The sequence below is a fragment of the Bos indicus genome, chromosome 28, assembly GCF_029378745.1.
Source record: "Bos indicus isolate NIAB-ARS_2022 breed Sahiwal x Tharparkar chromosome 28, NIAB-ARS_B.indTharparkar_mat_pri_1.0, whole genome shotgun sequence".
Classification (NCBI taxonomy): Eukaryota; Metazoa; Chordata; class Mammalia; order Artiodactyla; family Bovidae; genus Bos; species Bos indicus.
In genome coordinates, this window is record NC_091787.1 from 2295517 (window position 1) to 2320312 (window position 24796).

Here is a 24796-nt window from a genome sequence, read left to right on the forward strand (position 1 = left end):
ACCAACAAAGATCACCAATCCAGATGTTCGTGATGCATAAACAATGGGGTCAGCCTTGCCGCCAAGCAAACTGTTTGCTGGACTCAAGCTTTGATTAAACCAAAATCTTGCACTGTACTTGCCCCCAAAGAAGTTACATAATAACTTGTTGAAATCAAAACCAAAGTGTCGTCTGGCACGGGGAAAAAAGGTGAAGAGGAAAAAAAAAGAAAAATTATCTTTCATGTTGGCCGTTGTAACTGGCAAACTGCATGCTAGCCGTATCAGAGTGCCTTTAACCTGCTTAGAAATCAAAAGCAGTGTTTCTAAAAGAAACTTGCCATTTGCTTCAAGTTAGGCTGTTCATGTGGAGGAGAACCCACCTTGTTTTGGGAAAGAATGAAGACGAACAGCTGTGGGAAGCCAGATTGTGATAGACCTATGTGGAACACATGAGGAATGAGATAGTTGAGTCAAAAAATACACACACAAATGTGTGTGTGCCTGTGTGTGTGTATCCCATATAGTTAAACATATACAGAAGTGCTCACAACAATGCTGCTAGATGACAGAGCAAGCCAACTGCTTGAAATCTTACAGCGAAGGAGCAATCCTGGGGTCGTTTACTGCTGGGAGTTAATTGTGCCAGCGTTCCTTACCTGGCTTTTGATTATAGTCACCTAGGGAACCTAAAAGAAGACCATTCCTGGATGCTACCCACAACTGAATTAGAATTTTTAGATGTCTAGGGGTGGGGCCTGGGCATCTGCATTTTGATAATACCGATGTACTTTGAAAGTTTGAAAACCTAGTTGTTGTACAGATGGAAACATTAAGGTTGAAAGAAGTTAAGTTGCGTTTTCAAGATCATCCAGCTATTTAATGACAGTAGTGGGGCCAAAACCATGTTCATAAGCCGAGTTCTCAATTTGTCCCATGTGCTTTTTGTTCCTTTGTTCCTACTGTCCTGCCTGTTAATTGATTTTTTCCAGGTTATTGATATATATAATTGACATAAAATATTGTATTCATTTGCTGTATACAATATAGTGATTTGATGTATGTATATATTGTGAAGTGATCACCACAGTAAGCTTAGTTAACACCCATCACCTCACACAGCTCCAAGTTCTTTTTCTTGTGATGAGAACTTTCAGGATCTACTCTCAAAGCAACTTTCAAATATACAAAACAGTATTATTAACTACGGTCACCACGCTGCACATCACATCCCAGAACTTTTATCTCATTAACTGGAAATTTGTACTTTTTGACCACATTCACCCATCCCCCTCCTTCTGCTGCTGCTGCTGCTAAGTCGCTTCAGTCGTGGTCGACTCTGTGCGACCCCATAGACGACAGCCCATCAGGCTCCGCCGTCCCTGGGATTCTCCAGGCAAGAACACTAGAGTGGGTTGCCATTTCCTTCTCCAGTGCATGAAAGTGAAAAGTGAAATTGAAGTTGCTCAGTCGTGTCCGACTCTTAGCGACCCCATGGACTGAAGCCTACCAGGCTCCTCTGTCCATGGGATTTTCCAGGCAAGAGTACTCTAGTACTCTTGAGGGCTCCCTCCCTCTAGCAACCATCAATCTGTTCTCTTTATCGTTGAGATAATTTTTTTAGATTCCCATATTAGTGAGCTCACTGAGTATTTGTCTTTTTCTCTGTTTGACTTTTTTCGTGTAGCATTATGCCCTCAAGATCCATCCATATTGTTGCTGCAAATGGCAGTGTGTGTGTGTGAGTGTGTGTGTGTGTGAGTGTGTGTGTGTGTGTGACATTTTCTTTATCCATTTGTCTATCAGTGGACATTTAGTTTGCTTCAGTGTCTTGGCTATTGTAAATAATGCTGGTGATTTTTATTTCCTTGGAATTGCTAGATCGTACGGTAGTTCTACTTTTAATTTTTGAAGACTGTCCATACTGTTTTCCATAGTGAATACACATATTTACATTCCTACAAACAGTGTACAAGGGTTCCCTTTTCTCCACGTCCTTACCAGCACTTGATATCTCTTGTCTTTTTGATGACAGACATTCTGTGAAGTGTGAGGTGTTTTGGTTTGAATCCCCTGATGATTATGATTATAATTATGATTATATATAATAAAATTATGATTATATGATACGGATATCATAAAATACATACCATATAATTATATGATATGAGTTATATGGTTATATAATTATATGATAAAATGTGATTATAATTATATAATTATAATACCCTTTATGTTGAGCACCTTTTCATGTACGTGTTGTCCATTTATATGTCTTCATTGGAAAAACGTCTTTTCAATTCCTCTGCCTATTTTTAATCAGATTATTTTGTTTTTGTTTTTGCTATTGAGTTGTATGAGTTCTTTATATATTTTGGACACTAATCTCTTATCAGTTGCGTGATTTGCAAATACTTTTTCTCGTTCTATAGGTTGCCTTCTCATTTTATGAATAGTTTCTGTGTGTGCGTGTGTGTGTGTGCGCGTGCTCTGCAGAAGCTTTTTAGTTTGATGTACTCCCATTGTTTTTGCTTTTGCTGCCTTTGCTTTGGTGTCAAATTTTAAAAAAGATTATTACCACCACTTGGTGGGCATGAGTCTGAGTGAACTCCGGGAGTTGTGATGGACAGGGAGGCCTGCATGCTGCCATTCATGGGGTCGCAAAGAGTCGGACACGACTGAGCAACTGAACTGAACTGAATGTTAAGAAGCTTACCTATATTTTCTTCTAGAAGTTTTATGGTTTCAAGCCTTAATTTTCAGACCCTTAATCCATTTTGAGTTGGTTTTTGTGTATAACGTAAGATAGGGGTCCAGTTTCTTTCTTTTGCTTGTGGCTGTCCAGTTTCCCAACACCATTTATTAAAGAGATTATCCTTTCTCCGTGTGTATTCTTAGTTCCTTTGTTGTAAATTAATAGCCATATGTGTGGGTGTGTTCATTTCTGGGCTCTCCATTCTGTCTCATTGACCTATATACCTATTTTTATGCCAAGGACATACTGTTTTGATTGCTATAGCTTGGTAATGTAGTTTAAAGTAATTTTTGTTTATTTTAGTGTTCCATTTTCATATTTTTTGTAGCTTTTTAGCTATGCAGTTCTTATACTGGTTGCTCTGAGTGTTACAACATACATTTTTAACTTGTAACAGTCTATTTAGAGTCAATTACAACTTTATGTAAAACCTTGCAACAATTAATTCCATTTCTATCTCTTGTCCTGTATATTATTGTTGTCATATATTTCCTTCATTTGTTGTTATGATATGGTTTAAACCCCAAAATACAGTGTTAAAACACTTGATTTAAATAATGTTATCTTATAAAGAAATTAGAATATATAAATGGACTGTAAAATTTATCCTTGTATTTTTTGTTTCTAGTATCTTCGTTTTTTTCCGTAGATTCAGCTTTCTGTCTAATGTCATTTCCCTCCAGCCCAGAGAACCTTTAAAACTTCATTTTTCTTGTAGGAAATAAAATCTCTCACTTTCTCTTTGTCTGAAAAGCCTTTCTTTTTCCTTTGTTAGTGAAGAGTGTGTTCTCTGAGTAGAATTCTGAGCTGACCATTCATCTGTCTTCCAGCACTGTGAACACGCCGCCCCACTGCCTCTGGACTCTGTCTCTCTGCTCATGTGTAGGCGTCTGAGCTGAGCATTCGTCTGTCTTCCAGCACTGTGAACACACCGCCCCACTGCCTCTGGCCTCTGTCTCTCTGCTCACGTGTAGGCTTCTGAACTGACCATTCATCTGTCTTCCAGCACTGAACATGCTGCCCCACTGTCTCTGGCCTCTGTCTCTCTGTCCACGTGCAGGCGTCTGAGCTGACCATTCATCTGTCTTCCAGCACTGAACATGCCACCCCACTGTCTCTGGCCTCTGTCTCTCTGTCCACGTGCAGGCGTCTGAGCTGACCATTCATCTGTCTTCCAGCACTGAACATGCCACCCCACTGTCTCTGGCCTCTGTCTCTCTGTCCACGTGCAGGCGTCTGAGCTGACCGTTCATCTGTCTTCCAGCACTGAACATGCCACCCCACTGTCTCTGGCCTCTGTCTCTCTGTCCACGTGCAGGCGTCTGAGCTGACCGTTCATCTGTCTTCCAGCACTGAACACGCCACCCCACTGTCTCTGGCCTCTGTCTCTCTGTCCACATGCAGGCATCTGAGCTGACCACTCGTCTGTCTTCCAGCACTGTGAACACACCACCGCACTGTCTCCGATCTCTGTCTCTCTGTCTCACGTGTAGGCGTCTGAACTGACTGTTAGTCTGTCTTCCAGCACTGTGAACACGCCACCCCACTGTCTCTTGCCTCTGTTTCTCTGTTCACGTGTAGGCGTCTGAACTGACTCTTCGTCTGTCTTCCAGCACTGTGAACATGCTGCCCCACTGTCTCTCGCCTATGTCTCTCTGTTCACGTGTAGGTGTCTGAGCTGACCGTTCGTCTGTCTTCCAGCACTGTGAACACACCGCCCCACTGCCTCTGATCTCTGTCTCTCTGCTCATGTGTAGGCGTCCGTGTTGCTGGCTCCTTGTCTGCTGCAGGGTATTTCTTCTTGCTGATTTGCAGACTGTCTCTTTATCTTTGGTTTTAGCATTTTGACTGTGACCTGGTTATATTTGATTTGCCTTGCCTTTATCCTGCTCCAGATTTGCTGACCCCTTTGAATTTGTAAGTTGAAGTTTTCACTGAATTTGGGAAATCTTTGGGCTTCTATTTCTTTATATATTGTTTCATGCCTCATTCTTGGCCTCTAGGTGTACATATGTGTTATACCACTTGATATTATCCATAGGTTGCTTCAGCTTTTTTTATCTTTCAGTATTATTCTCTATTCACCAGATAGATCAGTCTTTATTGATCCATTTTCAAATTCACTGATATGGTTAATCTACTATTCAGCCCAGTCAGTCAATTTTTTATTTCAGACAATTGCAGTTTTCAGTTCAGGAATATCCATTTAATTCTTGTAGTTTCCATTTCTATGCTGAGATTCCCCATGTTTGCTCATTCCAATCATCATTTCCTTGGAGTTCTTGGATAAAGTTATTATAATAGCATCTTTAAAACCCTCATCTATTGATTTCAACATCTGAATCATCTCAGGATGTTTCTATTGACTTTTTTTCTCTTGAATATGGAATACATTTTTCTCTTCTCATGTCTGCTAATTTTTTTTATTTTATGTTGGAAATGGTGAATGATATGTTGTAGAGACACTGCTGCTGCTGCTGCTAAGTCACTTCAGTCGTGTCCGACTCTGTGTGACCCCATAGACAGCAGCTCACCAGGCTCCCCTGTCCCTGGGATTCTCCAGGCAAGAACACTGGAGTAGGTTGCCATTTCCTTCTCCAATGCATGAAAGTGAAAAGTGAATTCGCTCAGTCATGTCTGACCCTTAGCAACCACATGGACTGCAGCCCACCAGGCTCCTCCGTCCATGGGGTTTTCCAGGCAAGAGTACTGGAGTGGGGTGCCATTGCCTTCGTCGTGTAGAGACACTAGATTCTGTTATCTTTGTCTAGAGAAAGATCTTTGTTATATATGGTTAATTAAATAACCAGCTTATGACCTTGAACTTGTGTAGGTTTGTCGTTATGCTTCACTAGGATGAGTGTGTCTTAGGTGAAACCCTTATTCCTGAGACATAGTCTGTATTCCTAATGTTTCCCTGCTGGAGTTTCTGTAGAACTGCGGTGTTTACCAAACCCTTCTAGCTTGGCAGAACTCGAGTGCCAGAACTTGATTCCAGCAGAAATCTCCGTCCTTTCTGTCTTCTAATTGTTTATCTTCATGGACTCTTTAGGGTCTCCTCTGTGCCTGCAGGTCAGGAGTCAGCCAAGGATTTCAGGGATCACCAGATCCCTCCCAGGATCTCCTCCTTCTGTTTCAGCCACTCTAGAAACCCCAGACTCTACCCTCTGATACTTCAGCCCCAAACAGCTGCATTGCAGTGGATTGGAGAGTAACACTAGGGGGAAATCCCATGTAAAGAGAATTTTCGGTCCATGTGATTTTATTACTATTATTGTTTGGCTGCACTGGTCTTCACTCCGGTCCTCGGCCTGTCTCTGGGCATGGCCCGCAGGGGCTTCTCTCTAGTCTCAGCACACGCGCTTCTCCTGCTGTGCACATGGACCTGGTTGTCCCCACTACGTGGGATCTTACTTCCCCAGCCAGGGATCAAACCCAGATCCCCTGCCCTGGAAGGTGGATTCTTAACCATTAGACCACCAGGGAAATCCCTAATTCTCTTCATTTAGGGGTTGAATGCCCTCTAGTTGGAGAAGGCAATGGTACCCCACTCCAGTATTCTTGCCTGGCAAATCCCATGGACGGAGGAGCCTGGTAGGGTGCAGTCCATGGGGTCGCTAAGAGTCGGACACGACTGAGCGACTTCACTTTCACTTTTCACTTTCATGCATTGGAGGAGGAAATGGCAACCCACTCCAGTGTTCTTGCCTGGAGAGTCCCAGGGACGGGAGAGCCTGGTGGGCTGCCGTCTATGGGGTTGCACAGAGTCGGACACGACTGAAGTGACTTAGCAGCAGCAGCAGCCCTCTAGTTTCTGCCTGCCCTTGGCTACTCGAGCCCTTTCCAAAATTGGATTTTCCATTTTGCTCAGAGTTTATACTTGTTCTCTGGAACATGGTTTGCTACTTCATAATACCAAACCCAGAAATTGTTTGCCCGATCTTCCTGCTCTAACATTCAGGTCTTTAAGAATCACTGAAAACCCTTTTTGACTACTGTACTGTGTAAAGAACATACAACACTGTAGTGTCCTCACTGGTTGGGAATATTCTCATCGTCTCCATGTATTTATTCCCAGCATCTAGTGATGAATATACTATGTATGAGAAGACTTTGTGTGATAATAAAAGGTGTATATAATCAGCAGATCACAAGTATATAAATTTTTTAATGTGACCAAATAGTATAACTAATTTTGTGTAAAAGTCAAACAACTGGGCTTTATCTTTTATGTTAATTTGGCTTGTGATAAGTCTTTGAAGACAAAGACATTCACAACACTATTATCATTAAATTATTGCCATTAAAATTGGCTCCATTAGCACTTGAAGTGTCTGGGTAACACATTTCGTACCCTAGTTAATTAGAAAACTCTGTTGCCATGAAAGTAGTTTCGGAAGTTACACATTTCAGTTGCTTGGTAGAGACTTCAATTATGTAAAGGCCTTCCTCAGAAGGCGGTTTTTCAAGTTGTTTTCTCAGTCATCCAGTGAGCTTTAAAAAAAAAAGTCTTTATCTGGGTGACCTCAAGGCGGTGTTGATCCCTCCGCAAATGTGGGTGGTAAAGTCTGTGCCAGAGAGAGGGCTGCGTGAGGGGTGCGGGTGCTGGGTTCCCTCAGCTTCTCCCCTGACGTGCTTGTGCTGTCACTCCACAGGCCTGATGAGGTCGCGGGTGCGGGGGGCCGACGCAGCGCAGGCCAAGGTGCTGACCTTCCTGGACAGCCACTGCGAGTGCAACGAGCGCTGGCTGGAGCCCCTCCTGGAGAGGGTGGCTGAGGTGAGGGTGCGGCCGGGACGGGCCTCTGGGCGATTTCGTCCACTGTGGGAATCTGTCAGTAGGGAAAACCGCTTGGCACGTACAGGGGAGGGTGAGCAGAGGCTGCTGAGAGTCTGGATCGTCTAAGACAGCCCGCCCCCTCGGAGGGTCTTCCTTTCCTGCCCGGAGCTTTGCGCCCATTCTGAGCTCAAAGCAGGTAGAGTGCTGAGGACAGAGGCCGCAGGGCCCCCAGCCTGGCCTTGCCGCCCTGAGACCCGGGCTGTGGCTCGTGGGCAGGGGCAGCCCCAGCCACACAGGGACGCATGAGGCCAGCAGGTGAGCGGGGACTGCTCATCTTTGCCTCCTAGAAATGCTATCTCTAGTGTTACGTTCGGCCTCTTGTGACATCTCTGTTGCCATCTGCTTGTTTTATTGACTTTCTTTTCTTCCTACTAAGAAAGAGCTTCTTTGGGACAATAAAGCAAATGTAATGAAAGTGCTGGAGAAATATTAAAGGAACAAGTCATTCTTTTTGTACCATAGTCAGGAATGCAGATAAGCAGCAAATCATGAAACATGAAATAACAAATGAAATAACTCAAATGACGTGTTGTAATCCTCACTACATAGTCTCATGCTAATGCTTGCTGAGATGCTATCAGCCACTCTTAATTTCTTCTTTGGGGTTAATAAAAATTGACATTTGTTCTTGGCTGTTAGGGAAATAAAACAAAGCCAAGAACAGTCCCAGGAGGTAGTTGTTCTCCACCAGTGAACATGTACGGGGCTACCCCCACCCCCTGGCACCTCCTCTGGGGCCGCGTGCTCTGTGCTCCTGACCCCCAGCACAGTGCAGGGCTGTGGGTACCAAGCCAGGGGGCAAACCCCAGGGTGTGGGGCGGCGGGTGTTGGGGGCAGGGATCTCCCTCTGGGCACTGACGCTCAGGCCTCCCCCGTGCAGGTCCTGGTTGGTCCTGACACCTGCTCTTGCCTCCCCTGCATTTCAGGACAGGACCCGTGTCGTGTCCCCGATCATTGATGTCATCAACATGGACAACTTTCAGTACGTGGGCGCGTCTGCGGACTTAAAAGGCGGTAGGTGCTGCTTGGGGCCCAGCCTGTGTGCGGCTCAGTGCTGCTCCATCTCAGGTCAGGCGCAGCGATAACACCTGCATGCGGCCCTGCAGGTCCCCACCAAGAACGCGCCTGTGCTCAAGCCACAGGGCTCGTAAGGGGACAGAAGCAGCCTGGCCTCCCTGAGACTGCCTCCACGATTCCCATCCTTATCTGCTGCACTTACATGGCTGCAGGGACGTGTGGCTTGGTGTACACAGCCATCCCCATGGGAGCTGGTGGAGAGATGCCAGGCTGACGGGTGTGTCCTCTATACCCCACCATCTCCTTATAGCCTCCATCTCCTGCTGGAAACCCATCCACCTGGCTCTGCCCTGATTTCTGGGCCCCCAGGCCTGCACGGCCCACCCCTCCTGTGGCCTGACTGTCAGCCCCTCCCCACTAGCCACCACGTCCAGCCTCCTTCACAGCCCACCCCTCCTGTGGCCTGACTGTCACCCCTCCCCACTAGCCACCACGTCCCACCTCCTTCTGGGGACCCTTTTGTCTGAATGATGCCACTAGTTTCGCAAGGGCCCTTATGTCTTGAGTGTGACGGTAAAAGCCACCCTCCACAAAGCGCCATAGTGAGGTGTCTGATCTTGTCTTTATTGTGCTCAGTCATGTCTGACTCTTCAAGACCCCGTGGACTGCAGCCTTCTAGGTTCCTTTGTCAGTGGGATTACCCTCGCAAGAATGCTGGAGTGGGTTGCCATTTCCTCCTCCGAAGGATATTCCCGACCCAAGGCTCGAACCCATGTCTCCTGTGGCTCCTGCACTGGCAGTCCTTACCATCTTGAAAACTATCGAAGGCCCCAAAGAACTTCATTCACGTGGGCTGTGCTGATGAGCATTTGCTGTGTTAGAAAGTAAGGCTGCTGGTGAGAACAGGGAGTGATGCAGGCACACCTGCGCTGCCCGTGTGCACTGACGCCTCCTGTCCTGAAGCTTCCAGAAAACTCCTTCCTGCACTTTGGGAAAATGAGATCGAAAGGGGCCTGTAAAGCCTTAATATAAATATGAAAGGAGTTTCAGTATCACAGACCTCCAGAAAGGACCTGAGGACCCCAGGGGCTCCTGGACTCCACCTGGAGAGCTGCTGTTTTCATGAGGAGCTTCACAAAGCTGATGGGTACACAGGACTCATGCTAGCTGGCCCTGAGGAGCCAGCCCTATTGTCCCTGTGACCCAGGACTGTGTGTCTGTGGGGTGACCTGGGTCCCACAGGCTCTCCTGAGACCCAGGACTGTCTGTGGGGGTGACCTCTGGCCCACAGGCTCTCCTGTGACCCAGGACTGTCTGTGGGGGTGACCTGGAGCCCGCAGGCTCTCCTGTGACCCCAGGACTGTCTGTGGGGGTGACCTGGTACGCACAGGCTCTCCTGAGACCCAGGACTGTCTGTGGGGGTGACCTGGTACCCGCAGGCTCTCCTGAGACCCAGGACTGTCTGTGGGGGTGACCTGGGGCCCGCAGGCTCTCCTGTGACCCAGGACTGTCTGTGGGGGTGACCTGGGGCCCGCAGGCTCTCCTGTGACCCCAGGACTGTCTGTGGGGGTGACCTGGGGCCTGCAGGCTCTCCTGTGACCCCAGGACTGTCTGTGGGGGTGACCTGGGGCCCGCAGGCTCTCCTGTGACCCCAGGACTGTCTGTGGGGGTGACCTGGGGCCCGCAGGCTCTCCTGTGACCCCAGGACTGTCTGTGGGGGTGACCTGGGGCCCGCAGGCTCTCCTGTGACCCAGGACTGTCTGTGGGGTGACCTGGGGCATGCAGGCTTCTGCACGGCCCAGTGGTAAATGCTTCAAGTTCTAAAACTCAGCTGGTTGGCAGCCTGTCCTCTCAGAACTCAGCTAAGACCCAAGAACTCAGCAAAGCCTACTGTAAAGAGAGAAACAAGAGAGACATCAGAACCTTTGCCTTCCGTGTGTGCGATTTATTCACTCTTGATTCTTCACACCTCAGATGAGTGAACTCTTCTTCCAACGGCCAGGCACCCCAGTTTCTTTATGTAAGCTGAGGGGCTTCTTTTCCATCTCTAACATTTTGAACTGATTAGAAGATGGACTGTTCCAGACAGACACACAACTGAGGGTCAAGCGACAGTTAAAAAAGAAGACAGTAAAACTGAGACATCAGATGGAACCTTAGAAAGCAGAACACTGGGCCCCGCCAGGGAGCCCGGGGCTCTGGTGCCTCTTCCAGGCCGTGTTGTCGTGGGCAGGCCATGTCCCCTCTGCCCCTCAGCACCCCTGCCTGAGAAAAGGGGTGACCATCGTGCAGCCACTTGGGGTGGCTGGAGGAGGCCAGGGCTGTGATTGGGAGGCTCCCACCCAAAGCCTCACCTGGGGGCAGTCATGCTGGGAGGAGGCACTTAGGTTGGGAGACAAGATTGCGGAGGTTCTTAGTAAATGGTAAGCGTGTTTGGGGCTTTCCAGTTCAGGCCCTCGGCTGTCACTGTCCCCCTTGGTGTGGCTGTCCAGTTTGTCTTACCCCTCAAGAATTTGCAGGAGCTGAGCTGTGCTGGGCTCTCCTCCCGCAGCAGCTGTTTGTGGTGGAGCAGATGTGGATGGTGAGGTGACCTGCATGGGTGCAGCCCCATGCTGCCCCAGGGCTGGGCCAGGTGCATTCCGAGAGGATTTGGTGAAATCCCACGCCATGTGGCTCAGCTGCAACCAGGAGAGACTGAAGGGACCCAATTTGCGGCCCAGGAACCCGTACTCCTATCCTCTCTGCTCTCTCTCTCTCCTCCCCTGGGACCTTGTTAGGGGGTGCCTGGCAGATTTTTTAATCCATCCCTCTTCTTTCTCACCTCCTTACAGCCCTTGGGTATTACCTCACAGACTCCAGTTTCCTTATTTCACACTTACACTTTTTGGTTTTAGGAAAACCTGCCCCACAGTTTGTGTGTTGGATAAGCTTCCTGGGGAAGGATTTCAACGTGTGCCCAGCCCTCTGGTCTCCGTGTCCCAGTCTACTGCACAGTCTCTCTCTTCCCCCTGCATCGTCTCTGTTTTTCCTTTGGTTTTCAGTGAATCCATCCAAATACCCGGGACGGAAGTACCAGCAGCAGGCAGCCCGTGCTTACAGCATCCTGTGTTTCTTTTCTCTTCTGTGACCTGCAGGTTTTGACTGGAACTTGGTGTTCAAATGGGATTACATGACCCCTGAGCAGAGACGGTCCCGGCAAGGGAACCCCGTCGCTCCCATAAAGTAAGTGCCAGGCATCCTTCAGGTTCCCTTCTCTGAGGTCACAGGTGAGACGTCAGGCTCCAGCCTCATGTTCCCTCGGGACCTAGTCGCGCTCTTGTCTCCAGCCACACCCTCACTTGCCCTCATCTTCACTCAAGGGAGAGTCTCTGCCAACAGCTTGTAGAATAAAGTACTTTGAGATTTATTTTCTTGTACTTAAATACATCAGATCTGCCAGTTCCACATCCTTTGTGCTGATAATGTAGAGCATTTTCCACACAGGATGGGATCTCAGGCTGCCCTCAGGGTCTGGGCAGAGAGGTGGGCAGCCAGGGTGAGCCCCACCGCTGCCCCCGGTCAGCGCCCTTATTCACCGGATTCTGCCCTCTGTGTGGAGGGGGCACCTGTATCACTGCCAGCTGGGTGGGGTCCCCAGGTGTGGTGGGGATGCCTGTCCGGGAACACCTAGTTCAGGGGGTCCCTGCGGACACCGTCACTGTCTACATTGTGGTGTTTGTCCCCCGTCAGCAGGGAGCTCCAGCAGCATGGGGCCTGGACTTCTCACAGTGACTCCATGGAGACAGGGCTGGGGCTCCGCTGTTGACCTGTACCCAGGCTGAGAGGAAACGAGAAGATGATGGTTCCTCCAACAGAGGAAGAAGCTGTCCAGTGATGAGGATAAGAATAAGGGTAGCTAGTATCATCAAGCGTTTCCCGTGTGCGCTGGGTGCTTTAAGCCTGTTATTGTTTGTAATCCTCCAAGGAACCTGGCACAGAAAAGCCGAGTACTAGCCTGGGGCACACTAGCAAGCGTCCCAGCCCAGCAGCTGCTCTCACGTAGGGAGGCTCCGTGCAGCCCCTCGCACTTGGGAGCATCTGAGCAGGGCACTGAAGCCAGCAGGGGTCAAGCTGAGAGGGGCCCCTAGAGCTCTGAGCTAAGGACCAGGCTGTGCTGTTGTTTTCAAGTCTTGTTTTCAGGCTTGACCTTGGCATTAGAATGCTGGTGATCTAACCATGACCTTCGACCTCTCTTTTCTCCTACCCTCTCTGCCTCTGTAGAACCCCTATGATTGCTGGAGGGTTGTTCGTGATGGATAAGTTCTATTTTGAAGAGCTGGGGAAGTATGACATGATGATGGATGTGTGGGGAGGAGAAAACCTGGGTACGTATGAGCCTTGTGTCTTTGGACACCAAACTGTTTCCATTCTGCTGAAACCATGGTCTTTTCTTGCCAACCAAGGGGTAGAAATGAAAAATGGAAGTTTTGGAGAAATTATTAAGTGAGAGTTTGTAGTATGGAGGTGCCAGTTGGAAAAGGTTTATAGAGACATTAAAGTGACCATGTAACAGACGTAATTAGTCCCCTTATAAAGTATAAATAGCACCCTTTTTAATCTTAAAAGTGTCTTGGGTTGGGCATTAGAATGTGTTTCCTTAAGAATGTAGGATGCTAGATACAGAGTCTTTGAAGGAAATTGCATACTTGTTAATGTCATCCTAATTCAGGAGTTTGGAAAACAGACTGACAAAAATTGGGGGAACACTTGAGGCTCTAAGACTCATTTTTAGACACATAGGAGTCCCAGCAAAGCCTGTTAGACTAGCTGAATTATAATCATGGGGCAGGGACGGTTCTGTTTTGTTTTTGTTTGTAGTGCATGCAAATCATTTTTACCAGTGATTAGGGACGATTAAATTGTATAGAGTTTGGTCTTTATTGGCAGTTGCATCGAATTTACTGCATAAATATAGAAGGACTCTTGTTTCGTGTTATTTTTTTGTTTAGGGGGTTTTGTTTGTTTCACTGGGAGTTTCTGAGCTGAGTGTCCTCGCCTTTGAATGCTGCTGAGCTACTTTCTCCCCTGGGGAGGAGGAGAGAAGAAGGATGCTGCTATCACTTGCAGTCATGTTTACTTATAACAGAGACTTTGATTTTTTTGTTTGTTTAAAAGAAAAGACTAGGTTAGACAAGCCTGTTATTTTTCTCTCATTTTATGATATTAATGTGAGTGATAGCGTCTCCTTTGTGGAGAGAGGTTATCGCCTTGGTAGATTTTGAAAGCTTCTTAGATTCAGTGACTACACCCGGAGAAAGGACCTGAGTCAGATGCCTTTTGGATTTTTTTAATGATACACTGACGAGTATCATTACAAGCGAGGCAGGGCTTGATTGAAATCTTCTGAGCACAGAAGTCTTCAGAAGGATTGTTAATCTCCCGAAGGGAATTCCGAGTCACCTTTGCCCTGCTGGCACCCCTGGGGCAGCCCAGCCAGCCAGGATCACCACCTGGTAGCAAAGTAGAGCGGGGTTTGCTGTGTGCCATTAGGTTACGGTGGACGGAGGCAGCCAGCCTTTTAAAGCATCAGAATGTAGAAAGAGTATTTTTTTTTTAATTTGAATTTTTTTGTAGGCTCATTACTTTACAATATTGTGTTGGTTTTGCCATACATCAACATGAATCTGCTACAGGTGTACACGTGCTCCCCATCCTGAACCCCCTCCTACCTCCCTCCCCATACCATCCCTCTGGGTCATCCCAGTGCACCAGCCCCAAGCATCCTGTATCCTGCATCAAACCTGGACTGGTGATTCATTTCTTATAAGATATTATACATGTTTCAATGCCATTCTCCCAAATCAAATGTCAAAGGAGACTTTGCACTCGGAGACCAGTGGGAGGGGAGATATTCTTTCTCGTTACCTGGTTTATTGTTGGTTTGGTTTGTATGTTTAAGTACCTGTGCCGTGTGCGAGGTTCCCTAGAAGGGCTTGAGGGGTTCAGGTGGGGTGACACATGGTGGATGGGGAAGAAGGTCAGGGGTAATGTGGTCTGGGTGCTGCTGGCACTGTGGCACCTCCTCCCGTGACGGGCTCTGACATGGCCACTCTGGAGGGTCTTCTCCCATCAGGATTAAACAGGCACAGGGTTTCAGCAGGAGGAGCTTGCAATGAGTCTTTCTCGCATCTTGGCACTGCTCACACTTGATTTTCTGGGTGCTGCGTGCACACCCACTGTGGTTGTCCAGCCTGAGGGCTGACGTGGGTACCTATTAGGAGAGTCAGGGAGTGGGGATGCCCGAGTCAAATCCAAACACCCCCTCTTGGGATGCCTCACCAAATCTACTAGTGCTCCCAGATTTCCTCACCTACAGTGTAAATCTAATTAAAGCACTTAAAAAAAAACAGAGGGAATTCCCCGGTGGTTAGGACTCAGCACTTTCATTGCTGTGGCACCAGGTTCAGTCCCTGGTTGGGGAGCTAAGATCGCACAGCCTTCCATTGTGGCCAAAAAGGGGAAAAAAAAATTTTTTTTTAATAAATAAAAAGGACAAAGAATGCTACCTCTGGCCCCTGTGAGATGTGGGGGTTAGACTCCTTAGGAATGTTATTTGTCCTTTTCAGCCCATCCCCACAGCCTTAGGAAGGATGCTGTCCACCCCCAGTGCATCATCTCGTTTCATGCTTTCTGGAAGGGACTGAGGTCTTGCTTGAGGTCTCGAGCTTATTGTTAGTAGAGCTAAGATACAGACACAAACTGCCTAATTATAACCACCATGTTTTCCTGAGTAATCAGTCATCCCTCGTCGGAGCCCAGTGAAATCAGTTGAACATAACTGTAGTTGTTTGTGGCCTTAAAACTCTCCCACCAGGTCTCTGAATGGCTCCCTTACTGGTTTAACAGGCTCCCCATACAGGAGCCAGGGAGTCTTCGTGGCCCTGAGTTTTGTATTTTCCAGATAGGCAACTATATCTTTGAATTTTATTTCCTTAGATACACAGAGCCTCCTAGTCAAGTTTTGTTTAACACTCTGTGTAGGCTTGGTGGTTATGACCACACATTTCTAATATGATGAGGGAAGTGGTCATTAAATTCCCCAAACTGCTACACAGGGAGGTGTTTGGGGCTTCCACTCACTGGTCCCAGTAGAGATTCCTGCTGCCCTGCTCTCGCATGGGTGTCGCATGCCTTTGGCCACAGCCTGGGCACCTGCTGCCACACGAGGCCTTGTGTTCCGCAGGAACCCACCTGGCTCTGAGCCGTCTGCGCTGGCAGCAGTGACTGCGTGTGCCGCTCTGTCTCACTCCCCTGCATGTTGTCAGGGGTGCAGAGTGATGCTGAGGAAAGACCCTTTTATACCAACCTCAGGAAGTCTTTCAGAAAAACGAAGTCTAACCCTCCATCATTTCATATCTTGATTTTCCTGTGTAACCTATTTCTCGAGTTCAGTCACGTCCCTGCTCAGAGTGGGTGGCGATCAGGACGGGAGCCCGGCCGGCTCCCCGCGTCCAGGCTGCTCCCAAGCGTGGTGCTCTGGGCTGCATGTGTGTGCACGTGTCATGACCCGCGCCTGCTTGCCCAGGTGCTGAGTCCTCGGGTAGGCTCCGTGTTGACTCGGGTGAAGAGCAGCCTTGCTGGCCTGGTGGCTGCCCGGTCTGGTTGTTGTTCGGGCATCATTGGTCACTGGACTTGGCCGGCTGGCTGGACACCTGCTGGTGCACAGGGATGAGATAAGTTTTGCAATTTAAGGGGAGACATTGTTTTTGTCCCGGATGGAGGAAGTTCAGATGCATGCGGACGCTCTGGGCACTTAAGTCTTAGAGGAAGGTGGTGAGCACAGTTGCCTCTTACATCTACACTGGGGCTGATGTGGGCATTTCATGCCTTTGATCGTGGACATTCGGGCACAGTTGGTTGCCTTTTCTAACTTGGATCCTTAGGAAGCATAGTAGTACTCCACTGTGGAGAACCAGTCAGAGGGGAGTTCTGGGCCGAGTCTCACCCACAGTGTTGCTGATGTTACAGGGGTGCCTGCTCTGCTGCCAGGAGTCTTGTGTTCACAGTGGGTCAGGGAATCAGTCTTGTCCTAGGGCTTCTAGTCTGAATCTGAAAAATATTTCAAGTGTGCTCTTACTTTCTTTAAAATTTGGAATAGACTTCTTTCATGAAAACAAGGAATTTGGTGACACAGATAGAGCTGGCATCTGTAATTCTGCCCATTGGTAAAATCTAAGATAGTAAACGTCCCAGTATGGGTAGTTTGTTGGGCATAAATTATTCACTTTATCTACACTACTTTATATTGTCTGTATAATACCACTGCTGTGCAGACACCCTCATTGAATCTTCAGGATATTTCATTCAATCTTTTTTCTCCATCTTTATTGAGGTTTCACTGACAATTTAAAATTGTATATATTTAAGGTATACAGCAGGATGATGTGATATGCACCTGCATCCCCACACACATACGTCCTTGACTGTGCCCTGGACTCTAGAGACTAGTGTCAGATGTCCCCCCAGGGGACATTCAAGGACCCACTGGGAAAAGGGTCCTCCCTGTTGGCATTGCCTCAGGCCCTGGAGGTGGGGTGGGCATCTGCACCCGTGGGCAGCCCAGGCCCTCGGTCACCATGTCTTCCCCACCTCAGAGATCTCGTTCCGCGTGTGGCAGTGTGGCGGCAGCCTGGAGATCATCCCCTGCAGCCGCGTGGGACACGTGTTCAGGAAGCAGCACCCCTACACCTTCCCGGGAGGCAGCGGCACTGTCTTCGCCCGGTAAGTGGCCAAGAGGCCCGGCAAGGCCCTGAGCACTGCTGACCGGCCCCGCACAGGCCTGACTGTGGGCTGTGTGGGAACATGTCCTGCAAGGGGCCGCCCCTCGGGGATGACGGGGCAGCTGTAGGGACTGAGGACAGCGCATCGCACTGTCTGATTCGGGAGCAGGGAGCTCCTGTGGGTTTTAAGCAGCTACTAGACTCCTTTGTTTTGCACTTTAGAAGGGTTCTTCTGGTCCTTGGCCAGAGGATGGCAAGGATGACACCAAGAGGAAATGATGGTGCGGGTGGCAGAGGGCGGGGGCCAGGCAGGCATGTTTACTGATGAACAGGAGAGAGTGAGCGGGGACTCCTTGGTGACACCCACGCTGGCGATCACACACTTGGCTGACGCGGTGCCCCTACAGACACAGGAAGCCTCAGAGTAGGGTGGGCATGCTTAAGGTGGGGGATGACTAGTTTATGTTTCACGTGGCATTTTAAAACCTATATTAAGTACAGATTGCACAGTGTTCTGTATCGTACAGAAACTAGATTTCTTAGCATAGAGAATATACGTTCAGGGAAACTTTAACAGAAGCCAAATATCATATAATGCTTCTGACCAAATTGCCTTCTCCCAAAAACTATATCATTTCCCGGATGTTGTCTAAACTTCATTTCTCTTTGTTAGAAACAAAAATATGTTCTTACATGACAACCTCTACAAAATCAAACAGTATTATGTACATTTTCCTCTAGGGCACTGTAAGACTCTTCTCAGAAACCTCTTGTAGAGACAGATCAAACACTTCAAATCAAAGCCTGATAGCTACCAGCAAAGCCTGGGCTTTCAGAAAACAGTCTTTTAAAATACACAAGACATTGCTTTGTATGCTTTTTTAAAGGGAAAAACCCCACTGTTTTTTAGAAGGGAAGCTTTGCCAGTGTATTTTACAGCCCGGGAGTCCTTTCGCTGGAGATATGGGGAGGAAACAACCGTGGTTCAGAACTGGGGGCCGCATGGATCATCAGGCCTTCAGCAAGGCCCTTGCTGCCCACTCTTGGCGGACTCACCTAAAAGATAGGGAGGTGGAATGTGTTAGTTTTGAAGTCCAGTTCTCTTTAATTTCTTCAATTATGTCACATTCAGGGTATAAGTATTTTACCATCTAAAAGTTGGAACTAGACAACAATAGCTAATATTTATCAAGTGTTTCATATGTGCTAGTCTGTTGGATGCTTTATAAATATTCACATCCTCTCCATGTGTATGAGTATAAGGAGTACATACTCCTCATCAGTTCAGTTGCTCAGTCGTGTCCGACTCTTTGCGACCCCGTGAACCGCAGCATGCCAGACCTCCCTGTCCATCACCAGCTTCTGGAGTCCACCCAAACCCATGTCCCTTGAGTCAATGATGCCATCCAACCATCTCATCGTCTGTCGTCCCCTTCTCCTCCTGCCCTCAATCTTTCCCAGCATCAGGGTCTTTTCCACTGAGTCAGCTCTTTGCATCAGGTGGCAAAAGTATTAGACTTTCAGCTTCAGCATTAGTCCTTCCAGTGAACACCCAAGACTGATTTCCTTTAGGATGGACTGGTTGGATTTCTTTGCAGTCCAAGGGACTCTCCAGAGTCTTCTCCAGCACCACAGTTCAAAAGCATCAATTCTTCGGCGCTCAGCTTTCTTTATAGTCCAACTCTCACATCCATGCATGACTACTGGAAAAACCATAGCCTTGACTAGACGGACCTTTGTTGGCAAAGTAATGTCTCTGCTTATGAATATGCTGTCTAGGTTGGTCATAACTTTACTTCCAAGGAGTAAGCGTCTTTTAATTTCATGGCTGCAGTCACCATCTGCAGTGATTTTGAAGCCCAGAAAAATAAAGTCTGACACTATCCGCCGTTTCCCCATCTATCTGCCATGAAGTGATGGGACCAGATGCCATGATCTTCGTTTTCTGAATGTTGAGCTTTAAGCCAACTTTTTTACTCTCCTCTTTTACTTTCATCAAGAGGCTCTTTAGTTCTTCTTCACTTTCTGCCATAAGGGTGGTGTCATCTATATATCTGAGATTATTGATATTTCTCCTGGCAATCTTGATTCCAGCTTATGTTTCATCCAGCCCAGCGTTTCTCATGATGTACTCTAAATATAAGTTAAATAAGCAGGGTGACAATAGACAGCTTGACGTACTCCTTTTCCTATTTGGGGTCAGTTTGTTGTACCATGTCCAGTTCTAACTGTTGCTTTCTGACCTGCATACAGGTTTCTCAAGAGGCAAGTCAGGTGGTCTGGTATGCCCATCTCTTTCAGAATTTTCCACAGTTTATTGTGATCCATACAGTCAAAGGCTTTGGCATAGTCAATAAAGCAGAAATTGTTTTTCTGGATGTGAGAGTTGGACTGTGAAGAAAGCTGAGCACCAAAGAATGGATGCTTTTGAACTGTGGTGTTGGAGAAGACTCTTGAGAGTCCCTTGGACTGCAAGGAGATCCAACCAGTCCATTCTAAAGGAGATCAGTCCTGGGTGTTCTTTGGAAGGACTGAAGCTAAAGCTGAAACTCCAGTACTTTGGCCACCTCATGTGAAGAGCTGACTCATTGGAAAAGACTCTGATGCTGGGAGGGATTGAGGGCAGGAGGAGAAGGGCACGGCAGAGGATGAGATGGCTGGATGGCATCACCGACTCGATGGACATGAGTTTGAATGAACTCTGAGAGTTGGTGATGGACAGGGAGGCCTGGCATGCTGCAATTCATGGGGTCTCAAAGAGTTGAACACGACTGAGCAACTGAACTGAACTGAACTGAACTGGAACTCTCTTGCTTTTTTGATAATCCAGCGGATATTGGCAATTTGATCTCTGATTCCTCTGCCTTTTCTAAAACCAGCTTGAACATCTGGAAGTTCACGGTTCATGTATTGTTGAAGCCTGGCTTGGAGAATTTTAAGCATTACTTTACTATTCCAATCCCATACTCCTCATAAAGCCTTATAAATTAAGTATTATTATTTCTGGGCTTCCCTGGTGCTTCAGTGGTAAAGAATCTGCCTATCATGTTGGAGACTGCCTGCCATGCAGGAGACACAGATTTGATCCCTGGGTCGGGAAGATCCCCTGAAGAAAGAAATGGCAACCCACTCCAATATTCTTGCCGTGGATTCTTGCCATTCTTGCCATGGAAAAATCCTATGGACAGGGGAGCCCGGTGGGCTACAGTCTATGGGGTCATAAGAGTCAGACACAACTTGGCAACCTAAACCATCACCACCATTTCAACTTTAGGGGTAAGAGAAACTGAGGCACAGAAAGGTTCAATTCCTTTGTCTAAGTTCATGCATCTGGAAAGTGGGATTCAATCTTGGCCACTTGGCTCTGGAGTCCATGTTATTTTTTATCCAAATCTCTAAGTACAGTTAGTGGTTGAGGCTGCTAGATTTCAGCATTGAGATACAGACTCTAAAGTAGCGTCTAGGGTGGCAGGGAGAGAACCATCTCATTTGTGCAGGTCACTGTGTGAGGAAGGGAAGGAAGCAGACAGGCAGGGACGATGGGAGGGATGAATGGAGAAGTGGCTCCTGGGTTCCTGCCTTATTCTGCCACATGTGTGCCCTGTTGCTTTAGAGAGAGCATGGTGATGCCACACCTGCAAGCTCTTACATCATATCACGTCCCTGGATGCCCGTTGAGTGAGAACCCTTTGGCAGTTCCTTCTCTTTTTCTTACAGCTTTGTTTCCAGTTAGCCTCTTACAAGCCTTTTAGACTGGAGAGTGTTGCTAATGTGCTTGCATGTGGATGTGGATTAGAGTTTTACCAAAAGGCCAAGGGAGCTCCCAGCCAGAATAGCCATGGGACAGGGGGGCAGGTGCCTTAGAAGATATTTGGGTTTACTGTTAGTAGTTAATGGTGAGACTTATTCATGGTAAGGGTAACTACTATTAAATTAAATGCAAAAAGCAGCAGTTTAAACTTACTCTCTTACCAAACATTTTCCTGTTTAGTGTGTGTGACTGGCCAGTCCCAGCCTCTGTCTCCTGCCTGCTTCCTGGCAGCCCTACTTGACCTGCACCAAGGCTGGGTGGGGAGGGGAGCAAAGGTAAGGTGCCCTGTACCTACAGCTCCTAGAAGACTGCTTGCCATAGAGGCGCCTGAGAAATATTTGCACAGGGAATTCAAACGAGTGTTGAGCAGCACATGAGGCTCATTCTTTGCGGCTACTTATGTATCTTTTTTTATTAAGTAGGCAGAAAAGGGGGCTTCGCATTTAAGAGTTGAGAAATGACTTAATCACTTAGTGACTTTTAGGTGATTTAAAACTGCTGTGTGACTGCACTTCCTAAAACCTTTTAATTTGGTGAAAACATCTGTCAATCTCCCTCTCCCCCATTCCCCTTCTCGCCACTCCTTTCTCCCACCACACACGTATCTACCATGTGCTCTTCTGCTACTACTGTATTTCCATCCATGAAGACAGGGACACCTTCCCATGGCAACATGTGAAGCGTACACCTGTGTCTTTCATGGCCTCAGGAGCCCGTGTGTTTGCCCACTTACTGCTGATGGTTGTATAGGTTCTTTCTTCTGCCATTGTGAGCAGTGCTAAATGGAGCATGTTTTCATCCTGGTTGGTTATTTTCTTGAGGTAAATTTCTAGATGTGGGAACTGCTAGATCAGAGGACAGCTACATTCAAATTATCTTGTCTGCCTCTTACAGGGTCTTCTAAAGAACAATCCATCTAGACACATATATCACTTGATATAAAGGATCAGTTCAGTTCAGTCACTTAGTCGTGTCCAACTTTTGTGACCCCGTGAACTGCAGCACGCCAGGCCTCTCTGTTCATCACCAACTCACGGAGCCCGCCCAAACTCATGTCCATTGAGTCAGTATGTCATCCCACCATCTCATCCTCTGTCGTCCCCTTCTCCTCCTGCCCTCAGTCTTTCCCAGCATCAGGGTCTTTTCAAATGAGTCAGGTCTTCGCATCAGGTGGCCAACGTATTGGACTTTTAGCTTCAGCATCAGTCCTTCCAGTGACTATTCAGGACTGATCTCCTTTAGGATGGACTGGTTGGATCTCCTTGCAGTCCAAGGGACTCTCAGGAGTCTTTTCCAACACCACATTTCAAAAGCATCAATTATCTGGTGCTCAGCTTTCTTCACAGTCCAACTCTCACATCTATACATGACCACTGGAAAAACCATAGCCTTCACTAGACGGACTTTTGTTGGCAAAGTAATGTCTCTGCTTTCGAATATGCTGTCTAGGTTGGTTATAACTTTCCTTCCAAGGAGTAAGTGTCTTTTAATTTCATGGCTGCAGTCACCATCTGCAGTGACTTTGGAGCCCCAAAAAATAAAGTCAGACACTGTTTCCACTGTTTCCCCATATGTGCCATGAAATGATGGGACCGAATGCTATGATCTTAGCTTTCTGAATATTGAGCTTTAAGCCAACTTTTTCACTCTCCTCTTTCACTTTCATCAAGAGGCTCTTTAGTTCTTCTTCACTTTCTGCCATAAGGGTGGTGTCATCTGCATGCATATTTGAGATTATTGATACTTCTCCCCGCAATCTTGATTCCAGCTTATGCTTCATCCAGCCAGTGTTTCTCATGATGTACTTTGCATACAAGTTAAATAAGGAGGGTGACAGTAGAGAGCCTTGACGTACTCCTTTTCCTATTTGAAAACAGTCTGTTGTTCCATGTCCAGTTCTAACTGTTGCTTTCTGATCTGCATATGGGTTTCTCAAGGGGCAGGTTAGGTGGTCTGGTATTCCCATCTCTTTCAGAATTTTCCACTGTTTATTGTGATCCACACAGTCAAAGGCTTTGGCATAGTCAATAAAGCAGAAATAGATGCTTTTTGGAACTCTCTTGCTTTTTTGATGATCCAGCGGATATTGGCAATTTGATCTCTGGTTCCAGATGTTCAAACCAGCTTGAACATCTGGAAGTTCGTGGTTCACGTATTGCTGAAGCCTGGCTTGGAGAATTTTGAGCATTACTTTACTAGCGTGTGAGATGAGTGCAATTGTGCGCTAGTTTGAGCATTCTTTGGCATTGCCTTTCTTTGGGATTGGAATGAAAACGGACCTTTTCCAGTCCTGTGGCCCCTGCTGAGTTTTCCAAATTTGCTGACATATTGAGTGCAGCACTTTCACAGCATCATCTTTTAGGAATTGAAATAGGTCAACTGGGATTTCACCTCCACTAGCTTTGTTCATAGTGATGCTTCCTAAGGCACCTTGACTTCACATTCCAGGATATCTGGCTCTAGGTGAGTGATAACACCGTCATGATTCACTGGGTCATGAAGATCTTTTTTGTACAGTTCTTCTGTGTATTCTTGCCAAACAGGAGATGGCAAGAGTGAACGTCAACATCCTAGGAATGGACTGGAATGGGTGAATTTAACTCCGATGACCATTATATCTACTACTGCGGGCAGGAATCCCTCAGAAGAAATGGAGTAGCCATCATGGTCAACAAAAGAGTCCAAAATGCAGTACTTGGATGCAGTCTGAAAAACGACAGAATGATCTCTGTTTGTTTCCAAGGCAAACCATTCAATATCACAAGTAATCCAAGTCTATGCCCCACCCAGTAATGCTGAAGATGCTGAGGTTGAATGGTTCTATGAAGACCTACAAGACCTTTTAGAACTAACACCCAAAAAAGATGTCCTTTTCATTATAGGAGACTGGAATGCAAAAGTAGGAAGTCAAGAAACACCTGGAGTAACAGGCAAATTTGGCCTTGGAATATGGAATGAAGCAGGGCAAAGGCTAATAGAGTTTTGCCAAGAGAACACACTGGTCATAGCAAACAGCCTCTTCCAACAACACAAGAGAAGACTCTACACATGGACATCACCAGATGATCAACCCCGAAGTCAGATTGATTGTATTCTTTGCAGCCAAAGATGGAGAAGCTCTATATAGTCAGCAAAAACAAGACCGGGAGCTGACTGTGGCTCAGATCATGAACTCCTTATTGCCAAATTCAGACTTAAATTGAAGAAAGTAGGGAAAACCACTAGACCATTCAGGTATGACCTAAATCACATCCCTTATGATTATACAGTGGAAGTGAGAAATAGATTTAAGGGCCTAGATCTGATAGATAAAGTGCCTGATAAACTATGGACGGAGGTTCATGACATTGTACAGGAGACAGGGATCAAGACCATCCCCATGGAAAAGAAATGCAAAAAAGCAAAATGGCTGTCTGGGGAGGCCTTACAAATAGCTGTGAAAAGAAGAGAAGCAAAAAGCAAAGGAGAAAAGGGAAGATATAAGCATCTGAATGCAGAGTTCCAAAGAATAGCAAGGAGAGAGAAGAAAGCCTTCCTCCATAATCAATGCAAAGAAATAGAGGAAAACAACAGAATGTGAAAGGCTAGAGATCTCTTCAAGAAAATTAGAGATACCAAGGGAACATTTCATGCAAAGA

General features: G+C 47.0%; 1 protein-coding gene across 1 annotated transcript in view; it reads left to right on the forward strand.

Moving 5' to 3' along the window:
• Positions 1-24796, forward strand: part of GALNT2 (polypeptide N-acetylgalactosaminyltransferase 2) — a 188806-nt gene that overhangs the window by 148469 nt on the left and 15541 nt on the right. Inside the window, exons 7-11 of the mRNA XM_070782258.1 lie at positions 7390-7511; positions 8498-8585; positions 11723-11810; positions 12849-12952; positions 17222-17348. Of these exons, the coding sequence (XP_070638359.1) occupies positions 7390-7511; positions 8498-8585; positions 11723-11810; positions 12849-12952; positions 17222-17348 (529 nt within the window). The remainder of the gene's footprint in view (positions 1-7389; positions 7512-8497; positions 8586-11722; positions 11811-12848; positions 12953-17221; positions 17349-24796) is intronic.